The 25,853-nt window shown below is 39.6% G+C and overlaps 1 protein-coding gene across 10 annotated transcripts in view; it reads right to left on the reverse strand.

Annotated features, from left to right (window-relative positions):
- The window catches only part of stxbp5l (syntaxin binding protein 5L), a 348,597-nt gene that overhangs the window by 59,091 nt on the left and 263,653 nt on the right, over positions 1–25,853 (reverse strand). For 4 of the 10 annotated variants that reach the window (XR_010018308.1, XM_063050643.1, XM_063050641.1 and 1 more), the window contains 2 exons: positions 13,855–13,926; positions 2,579–2,630 (listed from right to left, as the gene is read on the reverse strand). Coding sequence is in view for 9 of the 10 variants with exons in the window: in XM_063050643.1 (XP_062906713.1) it covers positions 2,579–2,630; positions 13,855–13,926 (124 nt within the window). In the remaining variant the exon portion in view is untranslated. The remainder of the gene's footprint in view (positions 1–2,578; positions 2,631–13,854; positions 13,927–25,853) is intronic. The other 6 variants (XM_063050648.1, XM_063050646.1, XM_063050647.1 and 3 more) reach the window with 4 other exon arrangements.

A 25,853-nucleotide genomic window follows, 5' to 3' on the forward strand; every position in this document is an offset into this window, starting at 1 on the left:
CCGTCTTGAAGAGTGGAGTGACATTTGCTATTTTTCAGTCTTCATCCCAGAATCTAATGATTCTTGAAAGATCATTACTAATGCCTCCATAATCTCTTCAGCTGCCTTTTTCAGAGCCCTGGGGTGTAACACCATCTGGTCCATGCGACTCATCTACCTACAGACCTTTCAGTTTCTCAAGAATCTTCTTTTTATGGTAACTTCACACACTTCATGACCTCTGACACCTGGAACTTCTACCATACTGTTAAGTGTCTTCTACAGTGAAGACTGATGAAAAATACTTATTCAGCTCATCCACCATTTCACTTTCGCTCATTACTACCTCTCCAGCATTGTTTTCCAGCGGTCCGATATCCACTCTTGCCCCTCTTTTACAATTTATGTATCTGAAGAAACTTTTGGTATCGTCTTTAATATTATTGGCTAGTTTACTTACGTATTCCATCTTTACCTTTTTAATAATTTTTTTAGTTGCTTTCTGTTGGCTCTTAAAAGCTTCCCAATCCTCTAACTTCCCACTAATTTTTGCTCTATTATATGCCCTCTCTTTGGTTTTTATGTTGGCTGTGACTTCTCTTGTTAGCCATGGTTATGTCAACTTGCCTTTCAAATACTTCTTCCTCTTTTGAATTTATATATCCTGTGCCTTCTGAATAGCTTCCAGAAATTCCAGCCATTGCTGCTCTGCCGTCATCCCTGTCAGTGTTCTTTTACAATCCATTCTGGCCAACTCCTCTCTTATGCCCCTGTAATTCCCTTTACTCCAATGTAATACTGATACATCTGACTTTATACTTTATTGTCACCAAACAATTGGTACTAGAACGTACAATCATCACAGCGATTATTTTAGTTTCTCCTTCTCAAATTTTAGGTTAAATTTGATCATATTATGATCACTTTCTCCTGAGGGTTCTTTTACCTTAAACTCTTTAATCAATTCTGATTCAGTGCACAACCCCCAATCCAGAATAGCTGATCCCGTAGTGGGCTCAACCGTGAGCTACTCGAAAAAGCCATCTTGTAGGCATTCTAGAAATTCCCTCTCTTGGAATTCAAAACCAACTGAATTTTCCTAATCTACCTGAATATTGAAATCCCCCATGACTATTGTAACATTGCACTTTCGGCATGCATTTTCTATCTCCCGTTGTAATTTGTAGACCACATCTTTACTACTGTTTGGGGGTCTGAATATAACTATTGTCAGGGTCTTTTCACCCTTGCAGTTCCCTAGCTCCATCCACAATGATTCAACACTTTCTAACCCTGTATCATCTCTTTCTAATAATTTTATTTTATTTTTCTACCAACAGAACAATGCAACCCCCTCTGCCTTCCTGCCCACTGTGGATTTAAAAATGAGAGTCTAAAAATGTAATTTGGATTTCAACCATAGAGCTCTGTTAGGCATTTTCAATGAGGAAATGAATGCAGAGATAAACAGGTGCAGCAGAGGATCAAAAATGTACTTTGTTTATAGGCTTCCTTGTGTGCAGTTGGAATAGGTGGAGCCCCTAGTACCTCCTATCAAATACTCAAGTGCCAGAAACTACCTCTTTCACCTGTCCTCTGATTCTAATGTCACTGAAATTATTTTCAGTATGAGAGCCAAAATATGTTGGCACAATATTGCCATCTGAACTTGATGCTTTCAATAATACATGTCCTTTTGCATTTTTCTAGCATTGTTTTTCTATTCTATTAGTAATTTTAGATAACTGTGAGTTTTCTTCATTTTACACCTCATTAATTATAAATCTATGACTCAAATCCTGATGTTATTTAATTTTCTGAATGAAGGTCTTATAAACAAATACATGTTCCATAAGCTTACAATAAAGTAAGAACATCAGAAATGCGCTTATTAAACAGAGATTGGCCTTTTTTTAATGACAAGTTCGTATATGGCACTGTACAGAGACAGCTGACGTTTACCTTGGCTGCTCAGACACGGAGGGTTGCAAAATCAAAATCCAGTTGAACGCATTACCCAGACTGATCAATTCTGTAAAACTGAACTCAGAACATAACTGAGAAGGAGAGAGTTAACATCCAAATTGGAGAAATTTCTATGAAACAATACCCTATTTGCTTCCAGGAGAAACTTTTTACTTCACTAATGGAAATATTCTATTTTCCTTTCTATGTGAATGTTCAGTACCTTAAAATATTTTGTACTTTAGAACAAATTTTAATGGATGGAATGTATTATTTCACAGATTTTAAAAGTTTATCAGTTGTAAATTCTGGGCAGGAAAGCAAAATAAGTAACTTATTAACAAAAAGCATATAAATTATTTAAATTAACAAAAATACAATATGAAAATTAAGCTTTAAAAATAAAGTGGTAACCAAAGAAAAACAGTTTGAGATGAGCAAAGAATCATCTGTCCATAAATAAATTTGGTGTGGAGCTCATATTCTATGTTTTAAAAATAAATAATGAATATATTTAACAGTCTCTCAGACATTCACTGTCTAGCTTTGTTTCATTTATCTTAATTTTGTGAAGTTTGCTCATCTCCAACCCAAATAACCTGAAAAAATGAACTGTCAGCTTTCGCCTACCGTACCGAGATCAGTCTTAAGATCTGTCGGCAGACTTAACTTTCTTGGTCCTTTTACTGAAACAACAGAAAGAAAAAACAAAAAAGCAGCAATTAATACTAGAAAACAAAATTTGAAAGGTTATGTGGTTAAAAAAAAAGGTACTGGGCTTGCAAAGCTGGATAAACAAAAACACAGAACAAAGTGAGATTTGGTAAGCTCAACGACCATTATGTTGCTTAACAAACATTGTGTTTCTTCAGACAGATTGAGTGATATTTTATGTGTGAAAACAAACTTGGAGATGAAAATGCTCTGAATATTTTTCTTTCAGGAATCTTTAGAAAAGCCATTACATGAAACTGAATACTATGTGCTGGATCAATGGTCCTCTTCTCATCTTGTAGTATTTTGTGGGTGCCATTGTTGCTATTAGATATTCTTTGCAGAGAACAAAATGGCCAAGTTACTGCTTCAAAATGGAGTTGACGTTTGAATGTGTGGAATGGGAAGCGACAACACAGTGTTGCATTTATGAAAATATATTGAATCTGTAAACAGAATAATTGGATGTCATTTTGTACATACTAAATGCCTATGTTAATACATGTAAGTGTATTTATATTTTTTAACTGTGCTCAGATAAAATAAAATTGCACCTTGCATTATAACATTTTAAACAAGTACAAATACTTCCTCTCTCTGTACATTGAGTTAGTTTTACTTTTTTTGTGAACAAGTCACATTAATATTGAAAATTAAATCTTCCAGTATGATCACCTTACAAATATTGTTGGATAATACAGCTTGTTGTACCACACAAAGACACATATAAAACAAAATACAAATAATGTACTCTTGCAGTGAGAGATGTTGTGCAAGTTCAATGAAAGGTAATTTTGTTGCAGTTACTGACACATATTGTAAAATATGTTCAGCATCCTTTCAGTTAAAAATACTTCCATTATACAGCTTGCTGTGAAATGAAGAGTACTTTGGAAGATTAAGGACTTCTGAGTCAATTAAGTTATATTACCTATGCTATTACTTATGCAGCAGACTACTTGATATTAATTATGGATCATCATATTTAACAGGGAAACATATGCAGCGTGGTGAAAAATGAATTATTACTGATCATTTTACTCATTTTCCCTCTACTTGTTGCTCTCATTTCGGAGTTTCTGGCTTTGGAACTGCATTCATCTGGGAAACCATGATATGATTTCTCAATTGCAATGAAAATCCAATTTCAAGTTTAGCAGTGTATGACGTACATGAGAAGACTTCTCATTCAATGTGTGATACATAACTTTGCAGCACTGAACATAACAAATCAAAGACCTTGATCATACTTGACTCATTTTTTAAAATCTTGCCTTTTCTCAATATGCTGTCCTATTCTTGCAGATTTCTCTCATCTCCCTACCAACTCTTCAATTTGCTCTACTAACTCCTTTCGGGTTCAAAATGAACAAACCTATCAAGAACTACGACTTAACCTTCTAGTGGAACACATCAATAATTCCACTCCCATCACTTCTCCTAGTGCATCTTATACCACTTTCTTTAATTATCTGTTTTCCCAGATGCTATATCACCCTTTCACTATTTACTCATTTCCACTGTTAATCATAAGTTCGCATTTTTGCACACCATCACCATCTTTACTCTTATATTACTTAAGAGAATTTAGAGAAATGAGGTAAAGACGAGTCACCATTTTAGAGAAGATCAAAGTAACACTGGCTCATGGCTTCAAGGGTATTTATTTGAAGAGGAATTTTCAGAAACTGCTCAGTTTCTGATCTGCAACCAATGTCACGGCAAAGTCACGGAAGGTTTTTATCTGTTGTTGATAGCAATGGAACTTGTGGCAGTTTCACTGGAATCTCACACAGATGCCCACTCAAGAACTGACAAGAAATCAATCTGCAACTGCTCTTTCAAATGCAAAACAGCTGCTCTGGTGATAGGCAAGGAAAAAATATTTCAATCCTGGATGACAAAAGAGTATAAAGGTCAGTATGTTTTCCTTAATGAAAGCCAAAGACATGAAATTAACTTCTAATTGTGTATCAATAATATTCAACTCCTTGGCAGCCTATTACAACTTGTCCTGCTTCTGATTAGTTAAAACGCTTTTATTGACATTGGTAGAAACAGCATTGCTCTTTCAATGTACATTGTTTTATAAGAAGTCCTTGATTCCTTCCCCAATATTTCAAGATAATCCAGATTATCTCTAATCTTGACAATTTATTCAATGTTGATTTGAACTGAGTAAACCCAACTTCTAAGACTTTCTCTATGTCTACTGTGCAGAAAGTGGCAACACAGGTAGTAAAGGAGGCATATGGCAAGCTTGCCTTTATTAGTAGAGGAATTGATTTCCAAAGTGGGGAATTTATGTTGCCCCTTTATAAAACTCTAGCTAGGCTGCATTTAATTCTGGTTGTTCCATTATAGGAAGGATGTCAGGGCTTTGGAGAGCATGCACAAGTTTTCCAGGATGTTGCCTGAATTACAACCCAAGGTGGCGCCGGTGACCAACTGCGACATTTTGCAGACCAAAATAAAAATACTAGACACTCTAATCTAAAATATATTTCTTCTGAACTGTGATTGCTGCAGTTTGCAGCCTCTAATTTCCCTTCTAAGGATTTTTTTTGAACTGACTAAACGACCTCCTGGGGGATTCAGCGAACTAGACTCCTGAGAGTGCAGGTACGGCCGGGGTGGCCATTGCTGGGGGTGGACACTGCTTTGAGGCCTGATAGCAGAATGGTCATCCATGATGTGGTTGGCTCCATTCCTGAATACTGATTAAAACGTTGATCATGAGTAAAATCATCAAGGGTGAGAGCGAAAATCGAAGTGTTCAGTGCCGTCTGCCTATGGTTAACTGGTCTCTTTCTCTTCTCGTCACTACCATTGTGTGGGAGGTTCAGGAGTCTTAGTTCGCATTCGCCAGGTTTGGAAGCAGTCGTTGCCCTGCAACCATTGGGCTCCTGGACAGGCTTCAATTTGATCAAGGTGTCAAGGCTGAGGGAAAAGCAGTGAGTAAACCTCACTACTTCACGAGGTTTACTGGCTTCAGGCCTGAACTGACTCTGCAGCTAGCACCTGCAACCATCAGCAGCCGCTTCAGTGTTGAACTGGTCCATGGCTGTGGACTTACTGTCAGGGACACTGCAGTTAATGTTCTGTGTGTTATTTGTTTACTTTTTTTATTGTTTGCATGATCTGTTCCTTTCCTCGCACATTGGCTGTTTGACAGTCTTTGTTGAGTGGAAAATTCTTATTGGGTTCTATTGTGTTTCTTTGCTTTGCGGCTGCCAGTAAGTAGTTGAATCTCAAGGTTGAAATAGCATACATACTTTGATAATAAATGTACTTTGAACTTTGCTATAAGAGGAAGGAGGTTGGATAAACTTGAGTTGTTGTCTCTGGAGCCTCTCATAATCTTATAAACCTCTGCCAGATCTTCCCTCTAAAGTCTGGCAGCGGTTTATAAGATTATGAGAGGAATAAATATATTTTATACAGCTGGAATCTTTTTCCCTGGGTTGAAATGTCTAAAATCAAAGAGCATGCATTTAATGTGAGAACGGGCAGGTTCAAAAGAGCTGTGCAGGACAAATTTTCTTTAAAATAGAGAGAGTGGGGGGTGCCTGGAAGACGCTGTCCATGGTAGTGATACAGTCAAACATGATAGGGGTGTTCAAGAGGTTCTTGGATTGGCACATGAAGATTTGAGGAATGAAAGGATATGGACAAGGGAAAAGGGATTAGTTTAGTTGGGCATTTGTTTGGCGCAACATTGTGCTGTACTCTTCTATGCTTGGTGTTTTGTTCTACAACCAGCTTGACTGAACAATGAATGTGAGATTCACTGACAGCAGCTGAGCAAATGAATGGGTCTGGCTTATGTAAACAAACTGAAATGAGGGGAAAAATCTCAAACTATTGAAGGCACTGGCAATTCACTAAAAATTAAAGCAATCTATATTGAGAAGTAGAATTGAAGGCAAACGGAAATTGAGTTTACCCCCATGGCAAAAGATAACAGCTGCTTGAATCTTATACCAAAATTCTAAAGTAAAGCATTAAAAAATGGAGAGCCAGTAGCTACAGATATGGGAGAAGCAGCACAGCTGCCTGGGCACTGGGTGAAAAGCAATGTCGTATTATATACAGTACTGTAATATACACAGTACAGAGCAGTAAGGTGGTAATAATCAAACTAACTGTTGGTCCAGACATAACACACTTCTGACATTTTGATATGATGCGAGGTAAATAAGATATTTACCACTGACGTAAGGCTTGTAATATATCAGTAAAGATCATAGAAATTTGCAGCACAAGTGGTTGCATGTTCTTTGCATTGTGTCTATGTTGGCTGAAAAACACAGTTCATAATGAATTCCACTTTCCAGTGCTCAGTTCAAAATCTGATAAGTTACATCATCCTAGTACTTTCTAAAATACAGTGAAAAAGTTTGCCTCAAGAACTTTCTCAATCACCCTCAAAACCCTTTGAGTGAAAATGTTTTCTTCATATCTTGCTATTTCTATTGTGTTACCTTATTTCTTTATGAACTTCCTTCAAAGGAAAATGGATTGTCTCATAACTTCGCTTAGACAATCTTCTGTTATAAATTTAATTTCACCACTCCTGGTTACATCCTTACTGATCTCCAGTGAGGATTCTTGGATGTTATCAGATTTTGTTCATCGTATGATGACCAAAACTGTGTGCAATACTCGTCTAATTAGCTTTCCACATAGCTCTGGCATTGACCTTAGTGCTTAGATATTCTAATTTCAACTAATAAAGGAAGATACTTTGAATGACTCTATCTGCCTAACCTGTATCATTTAGACATCTGTGGATACCTAACTTTATCTAGTTTCTCAGCTCCACCACATCTCACAGCATCCTGTGTATATTGTCCTCCTCTTCCTTGAGTGTTCTCCCTCACCATTCTCTGGTTTAAATTCCATTTGTCATTATTCACTACCCATCAGATCCACTGATAATTTCTTATTGTTCTACAAGATTTTTTCCTCACTATAAAATAGCAATCTGGTCTCCAACAACAAAAAACACGCAGCCAATAAAATTATTAACACAATAATTACATGTACTATTAGGTTACTTTATTCAGATGCTCCCAACTAGAACTTTTGTTTTTCTTAGTGTTTGGCAAAATCATGCATTAACCTTTGGTCTCTATAATGTGCAAGTAAATAAAATTAGTAATAAAAATTACAGAATAGTTCATGTTTAACCTTTGATAGAATCTTCACTGCTTTCCATACATCCATGAACACATTTTACTTTATCACATTTCTGCCCATGTTTTCACTCTTCCGACCTTTTGCACCTGTTCACCAACATCACGCCGCTGATGATGGTGCAACCCACAAACAGATGGAATTGCTCAGTCGTTTACGGCGGCATTTTGAAAGCCATGAATGGCACTGGACTAGTGTGGCCAGAGGCACTTCCACTTGCTCTCACAACAATGCTCTGTGTATTGGTCAAAATCTCACTTTGAAAACAGTACCTCCAGCAACCAGTGGTTGGCTTGTGACCACAGTTGACATTAATTACTGGCACAGAGCTCTATTAATCAAAAATAAGTAAATAAAGAAAATTGAGTGCTGCACTGAAACCTCTTATTATCTCATGTAAACTCAGTTTGCTGCTACGAAAACTCACTAAATAATGACATATGTCATTATGACATACGAGGGGTGATTGTTAAGTTTATGGCCTAAGGTAGGAGTCAATTTTAGAAAACCTAGCACATTTATTGTTCAACATAGTCCCTTCCTACATGTACACACTTAGTCCAGCGGTCGTGAAGCATATGGATCCCTTCTTTGTAGAAGTGGTCCACAGCAGGGGTGATTGATAAGTTCGTTGCCTAAGGTAGAAGGAGATGAGTTATACAGCTCTCATTACATGTACGTGCAGTTCAACTATGAGTGAAAATGCAGAAAGTTTGAAATTAATAACTCATCTCCTTCTACCTTAAACCACAAACTTATCAATCACTCCTGCTGTGGACCACTTTCTGGAGGTCCAAGATGCCGACTTCTACAATGAAGGGATCCGTATGCTCCACGACCGCTGGACTAAATGTGTAAATGTAGGAAAAATAAATGTGCTAGGTTTTCTAAAATTGACTCCTTTGACCTTAGGCCACAAACTTATCTTTCTTTCTTTATTAATCTTTTTATTGATTTAAAAAAAGCATAAATACAATCAAGAGGAGAATTAGTTCATATTTTATATATATATATCAGTAACAATATAAACCAAGGTTAAGATAGACATTGTCAAAATCATAGATATTGTTAAACTAGTATAAAATATATAATAAAAAAATGAAAATAACAATTCTCCTCTTACCAGTTTATAAAGAGAAAGGAAAAAACATTGTGTTTTAAATGAAAAGGAAAAAAAAACCCACTTACACTATTAAAAAAAACAAGACAAAAAAAAGTGACTGGGCCGTCCATTTTGAGGTACGACCAAGAAAGAAAGAAAGACTTTCTGATCAAATCTAAACTTTTGAAAAAAAATTGAAAAAGTAATAAATCAAATTAAATGAAAATATTGGATAAAAGGTTGCCATATCTGCTCAAATTTAAAGGATGTATCAAATGTCTGACTTCTTACTTTCTCTAAACTTAAACAGGACATAATGGTGGAGAACCAATAAAAGACCGCAGGTGGATTAGCACAAACTTATCAATCACCCCTCATATGTCAGCATGATGATTGGCACCGATGCATTCACCAAGATACTTACTGACAGAACCACTCTATGACAGATGCCATAGCATCTGCCGTGCACCTGGCCCTAACACACACAGAAAACAAGGACACTTATGTCAGAATGCTGTTTTTGGATTTCAGTTCAGAATTCAACACTATTGTACCACAGATCTTGGTGACAAGCTGCTAGACTTCAGTCTAAATACACCACTGTGCAACTGAGAGTTGGACTCCCTAACCAACAGACCTCAGAAAGTCAGGACGCACAGCCAGTCCTCCGTCCTCATCATCTGCAACACGGGAGCTCCACAGGGCTGTGTGCGGAGCCTATTGATGTATACTCCGCTCACACGTAACCGTACAGCCAAACACCTGAGTAATCACATTGTCATGTTCGCCAATGACACAACAGTGGTGGGACTCATCACCAACAACGATGAGACGGCCTACAGGGAGGAGGTGAAAGAGCTCGAGGCCTTTGCCAGGCAACTTCCTCGATGTTAACAAGACAAAGGAGATGCTAATCAACTTCAGCAGAACTTGCACCATTCATACTTCTCTTTACATTAGTGGCACAGCAATGGAGACTGCACTTCTCATGGTCCCAGAACACTTTCTACACAATCAGGAAAGCTCACCAATGCCTCTACTTTGTGAGGAGGCTGAAGGGCTGGACGATGCACATCTATGTGCGTACAAATGCGCAGCAGAGAGCATCCCAACATGCTGCATCAACGCATGGTACAGAAACTGCACTGTGGAAGGCAGGAAGGCTCTACAATGGTAGTCAAATTTGCCCAACGCATCCCTGGCACCAGCCTACCCACCATCAAGGACACGGGTACAAAAAGTTACTGGAAAAGGGCCAGTAACATCATGAGGGGTCCATCCATCCTGCTCCTGGACTGCCATCAGGGAGGAGGCTACGTAGCATTCATGCCTGGGCCACTAGACTTGAAGACCGTTACTTTCTCCAGGCAGTAAAGGCTGATCAACTCCTTCACTCACTACCTCACCTCCTCCCACCACTACTTTATCATTTCCTATCAGCCACCTTATGTACAGGCACTCTTGTACCTAGCATAATTTTATGCAATCAACCTATGTTTAGAAGGTATCTTATGTATTTATATTTATTTTGTTTTTATATTATTGTGCACTTTATCTTATCGTGTTTTTTTTTGCACTGCATCAGATTCGGAATAACAATGATCTCGTTCTCCTTTACACTTGTCTACTGGAAATGACATTAGATGATCTTAAATCTTGAATAGGCCTGGACACCTCTGTTCCAGGAGTTCGCAAGAATATCCTGTCGGCACGAGTAATACAGCCTGTGACTCTAATCTTTTGTCAACACTGGAATTACTCATGCTCTGCACTCAAAAGAAGTGGTGGATGATAACATGTGCAAAGCCACTTCACAGAGTAGAGTAGTGGTTAGTGCAATCTCTTTGCAGCTCCAGCAATCACCAATCAGGGTTTTGTTCCCACTCCTGTCTGTAAGCAGTTTGTAGATTCTTCCCCCGACCACGTGGGTTTCCTCAGGGCGTTCCGGTTTCCTCCTGCATTCCAAAGAAGTATGTTTAGGGTTAGGGTTAGTGAGCTGTAGGCATGCTACGTTGGGGTGGAACCATGGCAACGCTTGCAGGCTGTCCCCAGGACATTACTTGCTGATTTGATTTGACACAAATAATGCATTTCACTGTATTTTTTGATGTACATGTGACAAATAAAACCAATCTTTATCTTTTATCCATTTTCTTCTATGACAGAATGATTATGAGGTGCATAACAAATAATGATGAAGTAGAGTTTTGCAGATGTCTATGGAGTCATCTAGGCAATGGCACTGGAGGTGTCAAACCTGTAGAAAGGGCAAGGGAGATTAAATGAATCCATAGTGTAATTGATTACAAGCTGCAGACATTCATTATTATTCACTGTAGTTTCTTATATAATTAGAAGTGCTTAATTATTTGTAAACTAAAAATAATAAGTGTAGGATAAAATAGGTATTTCAGCAAGCTTCCTTCTTTGCTGTAAAATTCTGAGTCCACAATCTTGATCACCTTAGAAGAAACATCTGATACTATAGATTTTTTCATCAATACATTTAAACGCAAAGATTTAATATCAACTCCTTTTACGCCTTTAAATATCAAAGATCTTCCAAACTTTACCACCAATGTATATATGCACATTGTAACAGTGTTAGAATAACTTTATTTCTATCCCAGTATTGGGATCAGAATATATTCTTTGAATCTTATGTCCTGTCATTAATGGCAAAAGTGCAAGAAGGGCAGAGATGCTGTGTGTCACGAAAAGGCTCTAACTACAATGGCTCTGTCATGGTCTGTCCTGGAATTACCACGTCTCTAGGAAAAATACGTATTTGTAAATGCATCCTCTTTGATGTGGGGGATTTTGATATTTCACCCCACCAAATGCTCTTTTGAAATAATATTACTATTACTTTGGAAAATTATTTTAAAAAATTATTTATGCGATCTGGATGTTTAGGCTCTGAATCAAGGGACATTCAGCAAAAGGTTCTCCTTATCTTCTAATACGAACTTCTCCTACCATTTGGAGATTGATGAGAAGATCACTGAGTGCTGGAGCTCTATTGAGGACTTGTTCGCAACCTAATGATTGAAGCATCAGATTAAGCAGATGACTGGTGCATGAGATGGAAATCATGACAGTGAAGACTAGAGCTGATCAGTCAGTAAAGTTCAAAGGTATAGGTACTCCAGAATCTCCAGCAGTGGCCCAAGCAGCACCCTGTCAATCAAAGACTAGCAAAGCAGGCATCAGTCCGCCTCAGGTTTTGTGTGAAGGATATCAAAATGAATACCGCACAGAATACAGCATCACTGTGCACGTATGACACCCTCTGAGTGCTAAGTGTCACACAGCGAAAGTGCCATCAATAACTCTGTGCACTAAGTGTATATTATTCTACATGAAACTTCCCCTAATTTATCACTGAGTCCTTTTCACAGCAGGTGTAGGACGCAGGACACTTTTACAATCCATTCCCTATTTCGTTTGCTAAAAAGCCAGGTGGCAACTAGCCATTCACTATCAGACACTAAGCTCCCTAATCCTGGCATGTGTTCCATTTCACTGAGAGATTGCCATTTTCCTCTCAGGGATACCATACATTTCCACTCTTGACATACTTACATGATGGCTACTGGAGCATTACACGTTTGCTCTTATATTTGATATCAACATTATGCATGGACATGCCTACCAGTATGCTTTCACAATGCTCTCAACATATTCCACATGCAAATGGCTGAGGAACTTCAATCATTTGTGCAACTGAGAATCAACGACAATGCGACAACCTCACGCTGGTCATCTTATGATAAAAGTTAAAGTCGAACAAAACCCAATCATAGTGTCAAGTGGTTCTCTTCCTCAGGAGTCAGAACAAGGCAAAAAGGTCTTAGCCCAACCTGCAAAACTGATTTTTATAACAGTAGCATCCTGAATCACCACCAGTTTCGAATAGCTGATGATTTGCAAGCTGTGGTTGCAAGGTTTGCAATGCTGCTGGTCTGTTTATATATCTGTCTGTGACCATGACAAAGTAGATAATTTTTATGAATGAATATAGATTGATAAAGGTAGTTAGTAGCTTGGTGATGGGGCGTGGTGAACTGAACAGCGGAGAGATACTTTAGAATTGACAGGTCGGCCACTTAAATATGAACTCACTCACCTTGACAACTCCTGTGAGATTCTTTCTGTACTGCATCCATATTCTTGAAACAACTTGCCTACATATTCAATTTAGCTGTGTAGGCATATAGATTGGCCCTGACAGAAAAGGGCATGTGAAGGCTTGAAGGGGGAGAAAAGAGATTCTAGCAAATAGGATAACATATTATATATACATCCTATAGATATTTTCTTCAATTAAGAGTAGCATTTATGTGGATGATCTACTGATGCTTGGTGTGAACTTGCATTCCTGTATACAGCAAACTACTAGCTACACCAACAAGTGCACTACGTGAAAATTTCAAGAGCTATTTTTCCTTGAAAAATTACTATTATTTTTATGACCCCTTCTACAGGAAGTTAAAACTGAAATATCTCCCCTAAGGGATTCCAGCATCAATAACATTTCTATTTCATTTAACTGTATTATTATGCTATAAAATTATTGACATTTATGTTTTCTATAGAAACCATTGTACACTATGTTTGTAGTTATAACAGGTTCAGAAAGTAGATAGGTGTTTCTGACCAATAACATATTCTTACCAATGAGAAATGGATTTGAGCATGTTGATTCATGTTCATCTGATCAAATAGAGTCTGTTATTGTCTTTGCTATGAAGTAATAAAATTGCAGTCTATTTGAAGTAATTGATCTAATATTAGAGATAAGATAATTTTGCTTAATTCTTGGCACAGATGTAATGAAATAACAAAGCTAAAACATAAACAACCACAAGTAAAAATGGCCAGAAACTGATTACCTCTACCTGAGGTGGGTGATTTGCAGCGTTCAACCTCCAGTGATCCAGGGCTATCCGCAAGTTCAGTCAAGCCTGGGAACAGAAATGCATAAATAGCATGCTATTGCATAGGATTAGAAAAACATTTCAGTACATTTATAAATAATGATAAATTAGTGAAAAGACATTATTAGTGTTTTTATTAGCAGTGGAACAAGGGTCCCAGGGTGCCCGGACAAAATAGGATCTGCCTAAGCGCAAGATCTCATGGGCAGAGTTATAGAGACTGGAGCCCTTCCGTATTTCCTTCCTCTTGCGATCCATGTATGACACCCTTCCTTCACCATTACATCTGTACACATGTGGGATGAGAGAGGACCCAAACTGTAAGCTCTGTGGTCAAAAGGGGACACTGGCTCATATACTGTCCGGGTGTAAAACAGCTCTAACTCAAGGATGGTATAGGTGGCGCCATGATAAGGTGCTCCTCGCTCATGCTGACACACTAGAGTGAGAGAGACGCAAGAAGAGGACGGCTGGCACAGATTTGAGGAAGGCCATCACCTTCATCAAAGAGGGAGCTAGGCCTTTCGTAACCAAACAACCAAAGCCCAATCTGCTGCTAATGGCCAGGTCCTGGGAGATGAGGGTCGATGTGGGAAGGAGGTTGCAGTTCCCGGATGTGGTGCACACAACCCTACACCCGGATATTGTACTGTGGTCAACCGAAGACAGGAACATAATTCTGGTTGAGCTGACTGTGCTATGGGAGGAGGGATGGGAAGAGGCCCACGAGAGAAAGGCCTTGAAGTACCAGCCCTTAGTGCAGGAGTGTAAAGACAAGGGATGGCAGGCATGGTTGCTCCCTGTGGAGATCGGCCGCAGAGGTTTCCCAGCCAAATCAGCATGGCGGTTGTTGTCAGATCTGGGCCTGGACGAAAGGAGCAAAAAACAAGCAGCTCGTAGGATGGGGGAAGAGGCCGAACGAGCCTCTTGTTGGAGTTGGAGTAGCTGAGAGGAGGGAAGCTGGAAGCCAGGAGCAAATGGGCAGTGATTTGGCCACCACTGCCGGTCCACCAACTGGAGAGTGTCGTGGTTAAGGGTCGAAACACTCGGTGAAGGTTGGGAACCACCTGATGACATCTGCTCCTGGCTGAAGGCTACAGTTACCTTATAAGGTATCTGGAGAATGCACCCTAAAAGGTGTTTGTAACAAGTGAGGTTGTGCACAATAATGTAGTTTCTTTTTATCTGGCAAAGACAAGATTTAATTATCTGAGCCTGAATTTTCAAAACTTTTTACACATTGCCTTTACATTTCAGTTCTAATAAAGAACAAATAGTTTGTCCTAATCTTCTCTATAGCAATTTAGATAAAAGATTGCTTAACATTTTTTTTATTTCTGTGCCACTAGGACAAGAATTGATTTTTGACTGATTTTACTAATATGAAACTGGAATGATTATGTTACAAGACATAATTTATATGTAATATGAAGTTCTACAGTTCAACTACTTGCAGTATAGTGAAAATGGATACTATATGATTATTACTGTAATTTCCACAGAGTTGACTAGTACAAGTCAACTTCAAAAGCAGCCCAGGTAAGGCTAATGCCTCCTTGTGATTACTACTGAAAAATTAACCTGCGAGTTGCAATCAGAAAAAAACATGTTCACTTAAACCAACATGTTGTCCTTAAATGTCACACCTATTAGGCAACAAATACAAACAGTAAAGTTTTTGATATAATTACATGAATGTGCTGCCAAGAGATAAAGGAATGCCTCATCCAACACACGAGAAGAATGTGAGCTGGTATCTCACATTGCCACAACCCTGGTAACTGTGGCTAACAACAAACCACCCACTCTCCTTCCTTTAACAAATTTTACATGCTATCCTATTTGTTCTGCAAATGTACGTCTCAAGCAACAATGTTACAAGACTTATGATTAAGCATTAGGGTTTGTATTTGATGACCCCCGCATGTCCCAGAATGGATATAGGTAAGTTTCTTTGCTAGTCTTTTTAAGCATACTTACTAAATGGAGTCTTACCAATAATCATTGTTTATTTTGAGATAGATTGGAGGAAAATTTATCTAATTATGCAAAATTCAGACTAGAATTATTATTTAACCTTGTGCTTGTATTTATTAACTTGCTATTGAAAGTAAAATAAGCAGGTATGACATCATCCTGCTTATAATTATTAGCTGAACTTTGCCAACAATCCCACATACAACATGGAAACAGGCTTTTCAGTCCACTGAGTCCATGCCAACCATCAAGCATCCATTAATACTGCCGACGTACCCTAATCACATTTTATACTTCCAACATGCCACCAACTCCCTACACACTAAGGCCAATTTACAATGACCTATTAAACTACCAGTCAGCACACTTTCTGCGACGTGGGAGAAATCTGGGCAACTCTGAGGAGAACCTAGGAGGAACTGATAGGGTCACAGGAAGAATACGTAATTTTCACACAAACAGCACCAGAGGTCAGGACCTAAAACCCAGGTCACTCTGGCTTTGAGGGTCTCACAGTGTCGCCCTCAGAACATCCCGGATATTTAGTAATCCAATACACATACTGGTTTATGAAGATTAAAAACCATTCACTTCAATGGAGCTTTTAGCTATGACAAAAACAGACAGGGCAAGTTACATTTTTAATACAATATTTATTTTCAATAACACTTTAATTATTTAAAAGCATTTCAGTATTTTAGGTGATGAAATACTTCAATTGTTTATACACATTTTAAATTGCTATCATTTCTAATAGTTTGTCAATATTTTTGAATGTAAAGCTGGGTAAAGCCAGGGACATGCCAAGAAACAAAACCCCTCCCATCTAAACACTATGAAATCCAGTGTAAAGAGGAAAATGAACAATTTATCAGGATCCCACCATTACTTGCACCATTACTAGTCCTTCCTGGTCCTTGCATTCAACTTCCAGGATGGCAATTTTAATCCTGATGAAGCGTGAAAACTCAATAAAGTTCACAAGTGGTCACAAATGAGCACCTCACTGAAGACCTACTACAGACGATACTTAGTTGAGAGATTTCACACACATTTTGATCAACTTTGACCTGCATTCAATTAACTGAAGACAAGTAATATACATATGGAAATGAAGAGCTTGTCAACTACACGACTGACCTTCAAGAGCGGTCAGTGGAATACTTGATAAGTTAATAAAGATATAAAAGCTATCAGTCTGCCACCCCAGATAGAATCTAACTGTAAAATTAAAGCTGTTATTTGCAATTACGTGAGATCACCAATATGAGAAAAAAAGAGACTTTTCTGTTTGTGGCTTGCTCCAGAACTCTGAGACTTGACTTGGCTCAGGACAAGGCAAGTGTGCGGCATCAACACTTCTCAATGGCATATGCTGCTGGCAAACTCTTCTCAGTTAAATTAAGTATCTGTACATGCAAACTGTACTTCTGATTTCACTGTTTCTGCTCTTTATAATGAGTGAATTGCAATGGATTACTGCAGACCAATATTGACAGTCCAGCCATGTATTCATCCACCTTGCAACACTAAAACTAAAAATAATTTCCAACTCCTCCTATTACTACGTGATTTAACTATATACTGATTACACCTATAATCACCATATACTTATTAGCATTGTGATGCACAGCGCTAAATTGCAACATGAAATGCCAGGAAGATATTGGACTCCAGTGCAAAACTAATCTCAAGTGGGCACAGATGTATAGTTATATGTATTTGTTCATTTATCTTTATATTTTTACATAATATAAAGTGGAGGAGAAGATGGAGGTGTGACGGCAGCACGCACGGCCTCTCCAGTGATGAATATCTGTAATCTGTCAAGTAGAGGACCGTGCACAATTCTGATTTGATGGAGATGGACGTGAGAGTATGGAGGAACATCTGGAGAACTTCTGAAATGCCCGCTTTGCTGCTGCTGCTACTGTGTGGTAACTGGAATCTCCGGAGCAGGAGGCCCCGAATCCTCGGCTTTGCTTGTTTCAGTGGCCGGGGCTAGGTCCATATTACTACCAACAACAGAGGTAGGAAAAGGGAGGAGGTCCTGAAGAGAGAATATGGGGAGTGAGATAGAAAGATGAAAAGCAGGCCCTCCACGGTAGTAATCTCTGGATTGTTGCCTGTACCACGCACTAGTGAGGGTAAGAATAGGATGACTTGGCTGATGAATTGGTTTCAGATTTCTGGATCATTGGGATCTCTTCAGGAGAAGATTATGACCTATTAGCAGGACCACGTCATCATCCTGGCAGTCCTTGAAAGAGCAGACAGCACAAGCATAGAATCAATGACCCTGCAAGACCAGCTTTGCTGGACAGGACACGTTATATCCATGGAGGATTCCAAAATATCTAAACAATTGTTATACGGAGAACTGTTGCAAGGATGAAGAGACAGGTGGTGACCTTGTAAGAGATTCAAGGACTGTGTGAAAGCCAATCTCACACATGCTGACAATGCACCTAAGCACCTTGAGTGGAATGCTCAGGACCAGACTGGACGGTGTGCTCTGGTAACATGAGCCTCCAACAACTTTGAGAATAGTCACTGTGCAGATCTGGTCGCTGCTCGAGGGAACAGAAAAATAGCCACATCAATTGCTCCAACAATTGCCGGATGATTTACTTGCCCTCACTGTCAACGTTCATGCCTTTCTGGAACTGGACTGCAGAGCCACCTCAGAATGCACAATTGATGAGGTGCACAGACATACGTCATCATTGGAAAAGATGGATAACCAACAAATGACCAGTACAAAAGGATGTGATACACCTGAACCTGAGGAGGACCAATATCCTTGTGGGCAGCCTTGCTATAGCTGTTGGGGAGGTTTAAACTAATCTGGCAGTGGGCCGGGAAGTGGCGTGATAGGGCTGATGATGGGACAGTTGGTAGACAAGTAGTTGCAATGTGTAGTCAGTGGGATGAATTGAAGTGTAGCATGATGGCAAAGTTGAAAAGGGTGATGACTACAGGACTGGAAGTGTTATATTCAAATACATGCAGGATAAGGCATATGATCTTCTTGCACATTTAGAGACCGGCAGGTTCTGTATGACATTGTGGGCATTACCAATATGTGGCTGAAAGATCATAGTTGGGAGCTTAACATCCAAGGAACACATGCATCAAAAGACAGGTAGGTAGGCAGACAAGTGAACATCTGCAGTTGCTGGAAATCCGAGCAACACACAGAAAATGCTGGAGGAACTTAATAGGCCAGGCAGCATCTATGGAGAAAAGTACAACCATTGGGCCGAAACCCTTCGGCAGGACTGGAGAAGAAAAGCTGAGGAGTAGATTTAAATGTCGGGGAGAGGGGAGAGAGAACCACCAGGTGATAAGTGAAACCTGGAGGGGGAGGAATGAAGTAAAGAGCTGGGAAGTTGATTGGTGAAAGAGACAGAAGGCCATGGAGGAAAGGAAAAGGGGGGAAGCAGCACCAGAGGGAGGCGATGGGCAGACAAGGAAATTAGGTGAGAGAGGGAAAAAAGGGGTGGGAAATGGTGAAGGGGAAGAGGGGGAGGGGGAGATGATGGGAAGTTTGAGAAATCGATGTTCATGCCATCAGGTTGGAGGCTACCCAAATGGAATATAAGATGTTGCTCCTCCAACTTAAGTGTGGCCTCATCCCGACAGTGGAGAAGGCCATGGATGGACATATCAGAATGGGAATGGGAAGTGGAATTAAAATGGGTGGCCACTAAGAGATCCTGCTTGTTCTGGCAGACGGAGCGCAGATGGTCGGCAGTGGCCTCCCAATCTAGGTCTGGTCTCTCCGATGTACAGGAAGCCACACCAAGAGCACCAAACACAGTAAATGTCCCCCAACAGACTCACAGGTGAAGTGTCGCCTCATCTGGAAGGACTATTTAGGATCTTGAATGGTAGTAAGGGAGGAGGTGTAGGGGTAAGTGTAGCACTTGTTCTGCTTGCAAGGATAAGTGCCAGGAGGAAGATCAATGGACAAAGGAGTTGTGTAGGGAGCAATCCATGTGGAAAGCAGAAAAGTGGGGGGTGGAAAGATGTGTTTGGTAGTGGGATCCTGTTGGAGGCAGTGGAAGTTTTGGAGAATTATGTGCTAGATGCAGAGTTCGGAGAATTATGTACTGGACACAGAGAAGTAGGATAGGTAGGCAGAGTGGGTGGGATGGCACTGTTAGTTAACAATGAAATCAAATCCTTAGAGGTGGCATACATTAGGATTGGAAAATGTAGAATCCTTGTGGGTAGAGTTATGGAACTGCAAGGGTACAAAGACCCTGATTGGAGTTACATACAGGCCTCCAAACAGTAGCCAGGATGTGGGATACAAATTGTAATGAGTGATAGAGGAGCCGTGAAAAAGGGCAATGTGACGACAGTCAACATATTTCACGACATATGCCGGTGATATTAAACCTGATTCTGATTCTGATTCATGGGGTATTTCGATACGCAGGTAGATTGGGAAAAACAGGTTGGTGGATCCCAAGAGAGGGTATTTGTAGAAGGCCTATAAGATATCTTTTTAGAGCAACTCGTGGTTGAGCCCACTAGGGGAAAGGCAATTCTAGATTGGGTGTCATGTAATTAACCAGATTTGATTAGGGAGATTAAGGTAAAAGAACCTTGAGGAGACAGTGATCAGAATATGATAGAATTCACCCTACAGTTTGAGAGGGAGAAACTCAAGTTAGAGGTATCAGTATTACAGTGGAGCAAAGGGAATTACAGAGGCATGAGAGAGAAGATGGCCAAACTGATTGAAAGGGGACACTAGCAGGTATGATGGCATTACAGCAATGGCTGGATTTCTGGGAGCAATTCGGAAGGTGCAGGATAGATTCATCCCAAAGAAGTAGTATTCTAAAGGGAGGCTGATACGGGAAGTCAGAGGATGCATAAAAGAAAAATAGAGGCAATATAATATAGCAAAGAATCAGTGGGAAGTTGGAGGATTAGGAAGCTTTTAAACACCAGCAGAAGGCAACTAAAAAGCCATGAAGAGAGAAAGGATTACAAATGAAGGTAAGTTAGCCATTCATATAAAAGAGGGTACCAAAAGTTTTTTCAGATGACAATATATAAAGACTAATAAAGAGGCAAAAGTGGATAGCAGAGCGAAGGTAATAATGGAGAGTAGGGAGGTAATAAGGGGAAACAAAGAAATGGCAGACAAACTTTGTGTCAGTCTTCACTGTGGAAGGCACTAGCTGTATGCCAGAAATTTGAGAGTCAGGTGGAAGAAGGGAGTGTAGTTGCTATTACTAAGGAGAAGGTACTTGGGACGCTGAAGGTCTGAAGGTAGATACATCACCTGGACTAGATGGATACACTCCAGGGTTCTGAAGGACGTAGCTGAAGAGACTATGGGGCATTAGTAATGATCTTTCAAGAATCACTAGATTCTGGAATGGTTCCAGAGGACTGGAAAATTGCAAATGTCACTCCACTCTTTAAGGAAGGAGGGAGGCAGAAGCAAGGAAATTATAGACTAGTGAAACAGTTATATTCTTGCTATTCTTTTGTCTTTTTTTAGTCTAATGTCTTTTTTTTTTAGGGTGGCTGGGGTCCTATTGGGATCTTTGATTTACAGCGGCACTCAAAACCTGTGGTTCTGTACAACGGAGTGTTCCATTCTTGGAGCTCACCAAGTGGCTGCGTTTCGGTATGTCCAGGTTCAGCCTGAAGTCGGGTGACTTTGTGGCCTGCACTGCCCTGTGGACATGACTTCTTGCCGGTGTCATGCACTGAAGCATAACATAAGCCGGAATATCGAAGACAGCGAGAGTGGCTGTTGGAGGGCTCTGCACTTGGTAATCGACTTGCTGATTCTCGCGTTGGGAACTCGAAGTAAAAACGCAATGCTTCAGATTGACTGTAACATCAAAATGGCAACGTTGTCTCCCCTGTTGCTGTAGAAGAAGTGATATTTGTGTCGTGTGTGTGTGTGTGTGTGTGTGTGTGTGTGTGTGTGTGTGTGTGTGTGTGTGAGAGAGAGAGAGACAGACAGACAGACAGAGATAGAGACAGAAACAGAGACACACACTGAGGGATGTTGAAATGTTGGAGTGAACAGTTAGCTCTTGATGGAATGAATACCATGGTCTCTCTTTGGGGGCTTTGCTGTTGCTTGCATGGTAGGTGGTGGGAATGCTGATGCTTTATGGTAGAATATTTTGGGGGAGGAGGAGGGTTGCTTGTGTGTAGGTGGGGTCAGGGGGCTTGGGGTTCTTATGTCTTTTTCCTGTCATTCATTCTTTGGGGTTTTTTCTACTGTTTCGAATATCTTTGCAGAGAGTGAGAAATTCAGGTTGTATATTGTATATGTTCTTTGATATTAAATGAAACTATTGAATTATGGAACTATTGAGTTAGCCTAACTTCAGTGGTTGGGAAGATGATGGAATCCATTATTAAGGATGAGGTTCTGGAAGCACATTATAAAATAGACCAAAGTCAGCATGGTTTCCTTCAGAGGAAATCTTGCTTGACAAATCGGTTGTAAATCTTTGAGGAAGTAATAACCAGGATAGACAAATGAGAGTCAGTAGATGTTGTTTACTTGGATTTCAGAAGGCATTTGACAAGGTGCTGCACATAAGGTTACTTAACAAGATAAGAGCCCACAGTATTACAGGAAAGACAGCAGCATAGATGAAAGGTTGATTGACTGCCAGGAGTCACAACCACAGACTGTCGCAGAATCTGCGCATCCTCGCAGGTGGGCTGTAGAATGAGTTTAGCAACCATGCTCGTGAATATGCACATTCCAGCCAATTAGTGATTCATTGTGGTGGTATTTAACTCCCTTCCTCTCTTTCCAACTCTGTCAAGGCTAGACCAAAAGCAGAGGAAAGTCTATGCTCCCTGCTTACCTCTGTCCTTATTCTGGGAAAGAAGACTACCATTTAGATTGTCGTTGTAAGGGAGTGGTATTCATTTAGTATTAAGTTACCCCTTCCAAGCCGCTGTGTTGACAATAGCTTTCAATTTGAGAGTTTTAGTTAACAGTCTTGATGGTCTAACATTTATTGTTCTTATTAAAGCCAGTAAACTGTTGATATGCTTCAGCATCTCCCGTTCTAGACTTGGGCCATAACTACACACTCTGCAGGAGGCAGAGAGTGAGAATAAAGGAGGCTTTTTTAAGTTGGCTGTCGTTGACAAGTGGTGTTCTGCAAGGGTTGTTGTGAGGACCACTTCTTTTCCCATTATATGTCATTGATTTGCATGATGGAATTGATGGCTTTTGGCCAAGTTTATGGACGACACAAAAATTGGTGGAGGGGTAGAGGGTGCTGAGGAAGCAGACAGTCTACAGAAAGATAAAACAGATTGGTAGAATGGGCAAAGAAATGGAATATGGAATATTATGTAGAGAGGTGTATGGTTATGCACTTTGGTAGAAGGAATAAAGGCATAGACTATTTTCTAAACAGGGAGAAAATTCAAAAATCAGAGGTGCCAAGGGACTTGGGAGTCCTTATGCAGGATTCCCTTAAGATTAATTTGCAGGATGAGTTGGTGATAAGGACAGAAAATGCAATATTAGCATTCATTTTGAAAGAACTAGAATATATAAACAAGGATGTGATGCTGAGGCTTTATAAGCCATTGGTCAGTCTGCTCTTGGAGTACTGTGAGCAGTTTCAGACCATTTATCTATGAAAAGATGTGCTGGCATTGGAGAGGGTCCAGAGGAGGTTCACAAGAATGACTCTGGGAATGAAAGAATTAATGTATGAGGAGCACTTGATGGTGCTGGAGTTTAGAAGAAAGAGGGGATCGAATGTTGAAAGGTCCAGATAAAGTGGATGTGGAGAGGATGTTTCCTATAGTAGGAGAGTCTAGACCCGAAGGTCCTAGACTCAGAATAGAGGGGCATCCATTTAGAACAGAGAAAAAGAGGAATTTCTTTAGCCAGAGAGTAGTGAATTTATGGAATTCACTGATGGCTCTGGAGGCCACGTAATTGTGTGTACTTAAAGTGGAGGCTGATAGGTTTTTGGTTAGTCAAGTTGTCAAAGTTTATGGGGGGAAGGCAGGAGAGTATGATTGAGAGGGATAATAAATCAGCCATGATGGAATAGTGGAGCAGACCCAATGGACTGAATGGCCTAATTCTGCTCCTATGTTTTATGGTTGTATAGTCTAGTACGTTAATGAACGCTGAGGTGATTTCAAATACTTCAATTTTGTTCCTAAGATATGATCAATTCAAGTAGTGTTGTCAAGTCATCGAACATGGATCATCCCATCTATTTGTGCCAAATTTATGGCAAACAATGATCAAATTATATAATGAGAACCCACATAACATCTTTTTTTAAAAACTAAAAGTGAGGAAAGGCTTGAAGATGGTTTCATATTTTATTTGAATCAATTCAGTGTACTGAATCTAATTGTCTCTGAATTAAAACACTAGAACACTAAGGCTTAAAACTTAGCAGGTTCATTCATGCTTAATATTTAGAGCATTATCTTGAACAGAAACTCATGTTTCCCTTGTAAAGTCTTCTGCTATTAGTATTTGCTCCTGGAATGACTGTGGAGAACACATGGTGCCTAATGAACAGCACTGACTCCCCACTTACTGTCTGTCTAACCTTGCCAGAATTTAATGATTAAACTACTTTTCATCTCATTCTTCTAAACTCTAGTGAATACAAAGCCGTGTGTCTTAATCATTCTTCAAAGAGCAGTGTACCATCCTGAAACCAAACAGGTGAAGATTTGCGACACACTATTACAAGTAGAGAGTGTCTCTACTCTCAGTAAAAAGATTTTAAAAAAAGATATTCAAAGTGTTGACTCACCAGGCCCAATATAGTAGTGGCAAGACACCTTTGGTCCTGTACTTAGATCCCCTCACTATAAAATTTAATGTTTCAATTGACTTCTTAACTACTTGCTGTACCTGCAAGATTGTTTTCAGTACAAGAACACTCCACAAACTGTAAGACTAAATGGTACCCACTTTTCTGTTTCTCTTACCAAAATGGATCACTTCACACATATCCACACCAAAAGGTTTTAGCCCAGTTACTGATCTTGAATGTCTACTCTCATTAGTAAACTTCAATACATTGCAGTTGGTGCCAACATCCAAATCACTGATAAATGCCATTAATAACTGAGGAGTAGGCACTGATGCCTATGGTACTCCACAAGTTACTGTTTGCCAATTTATCGAGTTCTAATCTGTGTTTTCCTGCCTGACAAGCAATTATCAATCCATACCAAACCATGACACCAATAGAATACACTTTAATTCGGTGCAAAAGCCTTAATCTGGGACTTCTATTAACATTTTCTGAGAATGCCAGTGCAATGAAAATCTATAGGCTCTCTCCTCTCAGGACTACCAGTTACAATCTCAACACATTGCAGAAAGTTTGTTTAACGTAAAACTCTTTTCAGAAATCCAATTTGACTTTCTCTATTAGCTTTTAGCATAATGTTATCTCATTCCTTATATTAACTTAACAAACAACATTAAATTTATTTGTTTTACTGACTGCAGAAGAACATGTATTTTGAAATTAAATACCAGTTCAATTTAATGCGGGACTGTAGCATGGTGGTGAGCACAATGCTTTACAGTATCAATGACCAAGTTCAATTCCCACCACTGACTGTAAGGAGTTTGTATGATCTCCCCGTGACTGCTTGGGTTTCTTCCAGGTGCTCCAGTTTCCACTCACAGTCCAAAGACGTACTGGTTAGTAGGTTCATTGGTTATTGTAAATTGTCTCGTGACTAGTCTAGGATTCAATCGGGGGTTTGCAGGGCACAATGGCTCAAAGGGCCGGAAGGGCCAATTCCATACAGTATCTTAACCAATGATTAAAAAAAAATGCTTAGCTTTCCAGAAAGAGTAAAGGATTTAGTTATTCATACTTAAAAGGATTGAACATTTTAATTTGCTTTCATTCCAAACGTACATCCACAAGTAAATAGAGGGAAGCAAATATCAAACGTACCTT

The sequence above is a fragment of the Mobula hypostoma genome, chromosome 6, assembly GCF_963921235.1.
Source record: "Mobula hypostoma chromosome 6, sMobHyp1.1, whole genome shotgun sequence".
Taxonomy (NCBI): Eukaryota; Metazoa; Chordata; class Chondrichthyes; order Myliobatiformes; family Myliobatidae; genus Mobula; species Mobula hypostoma.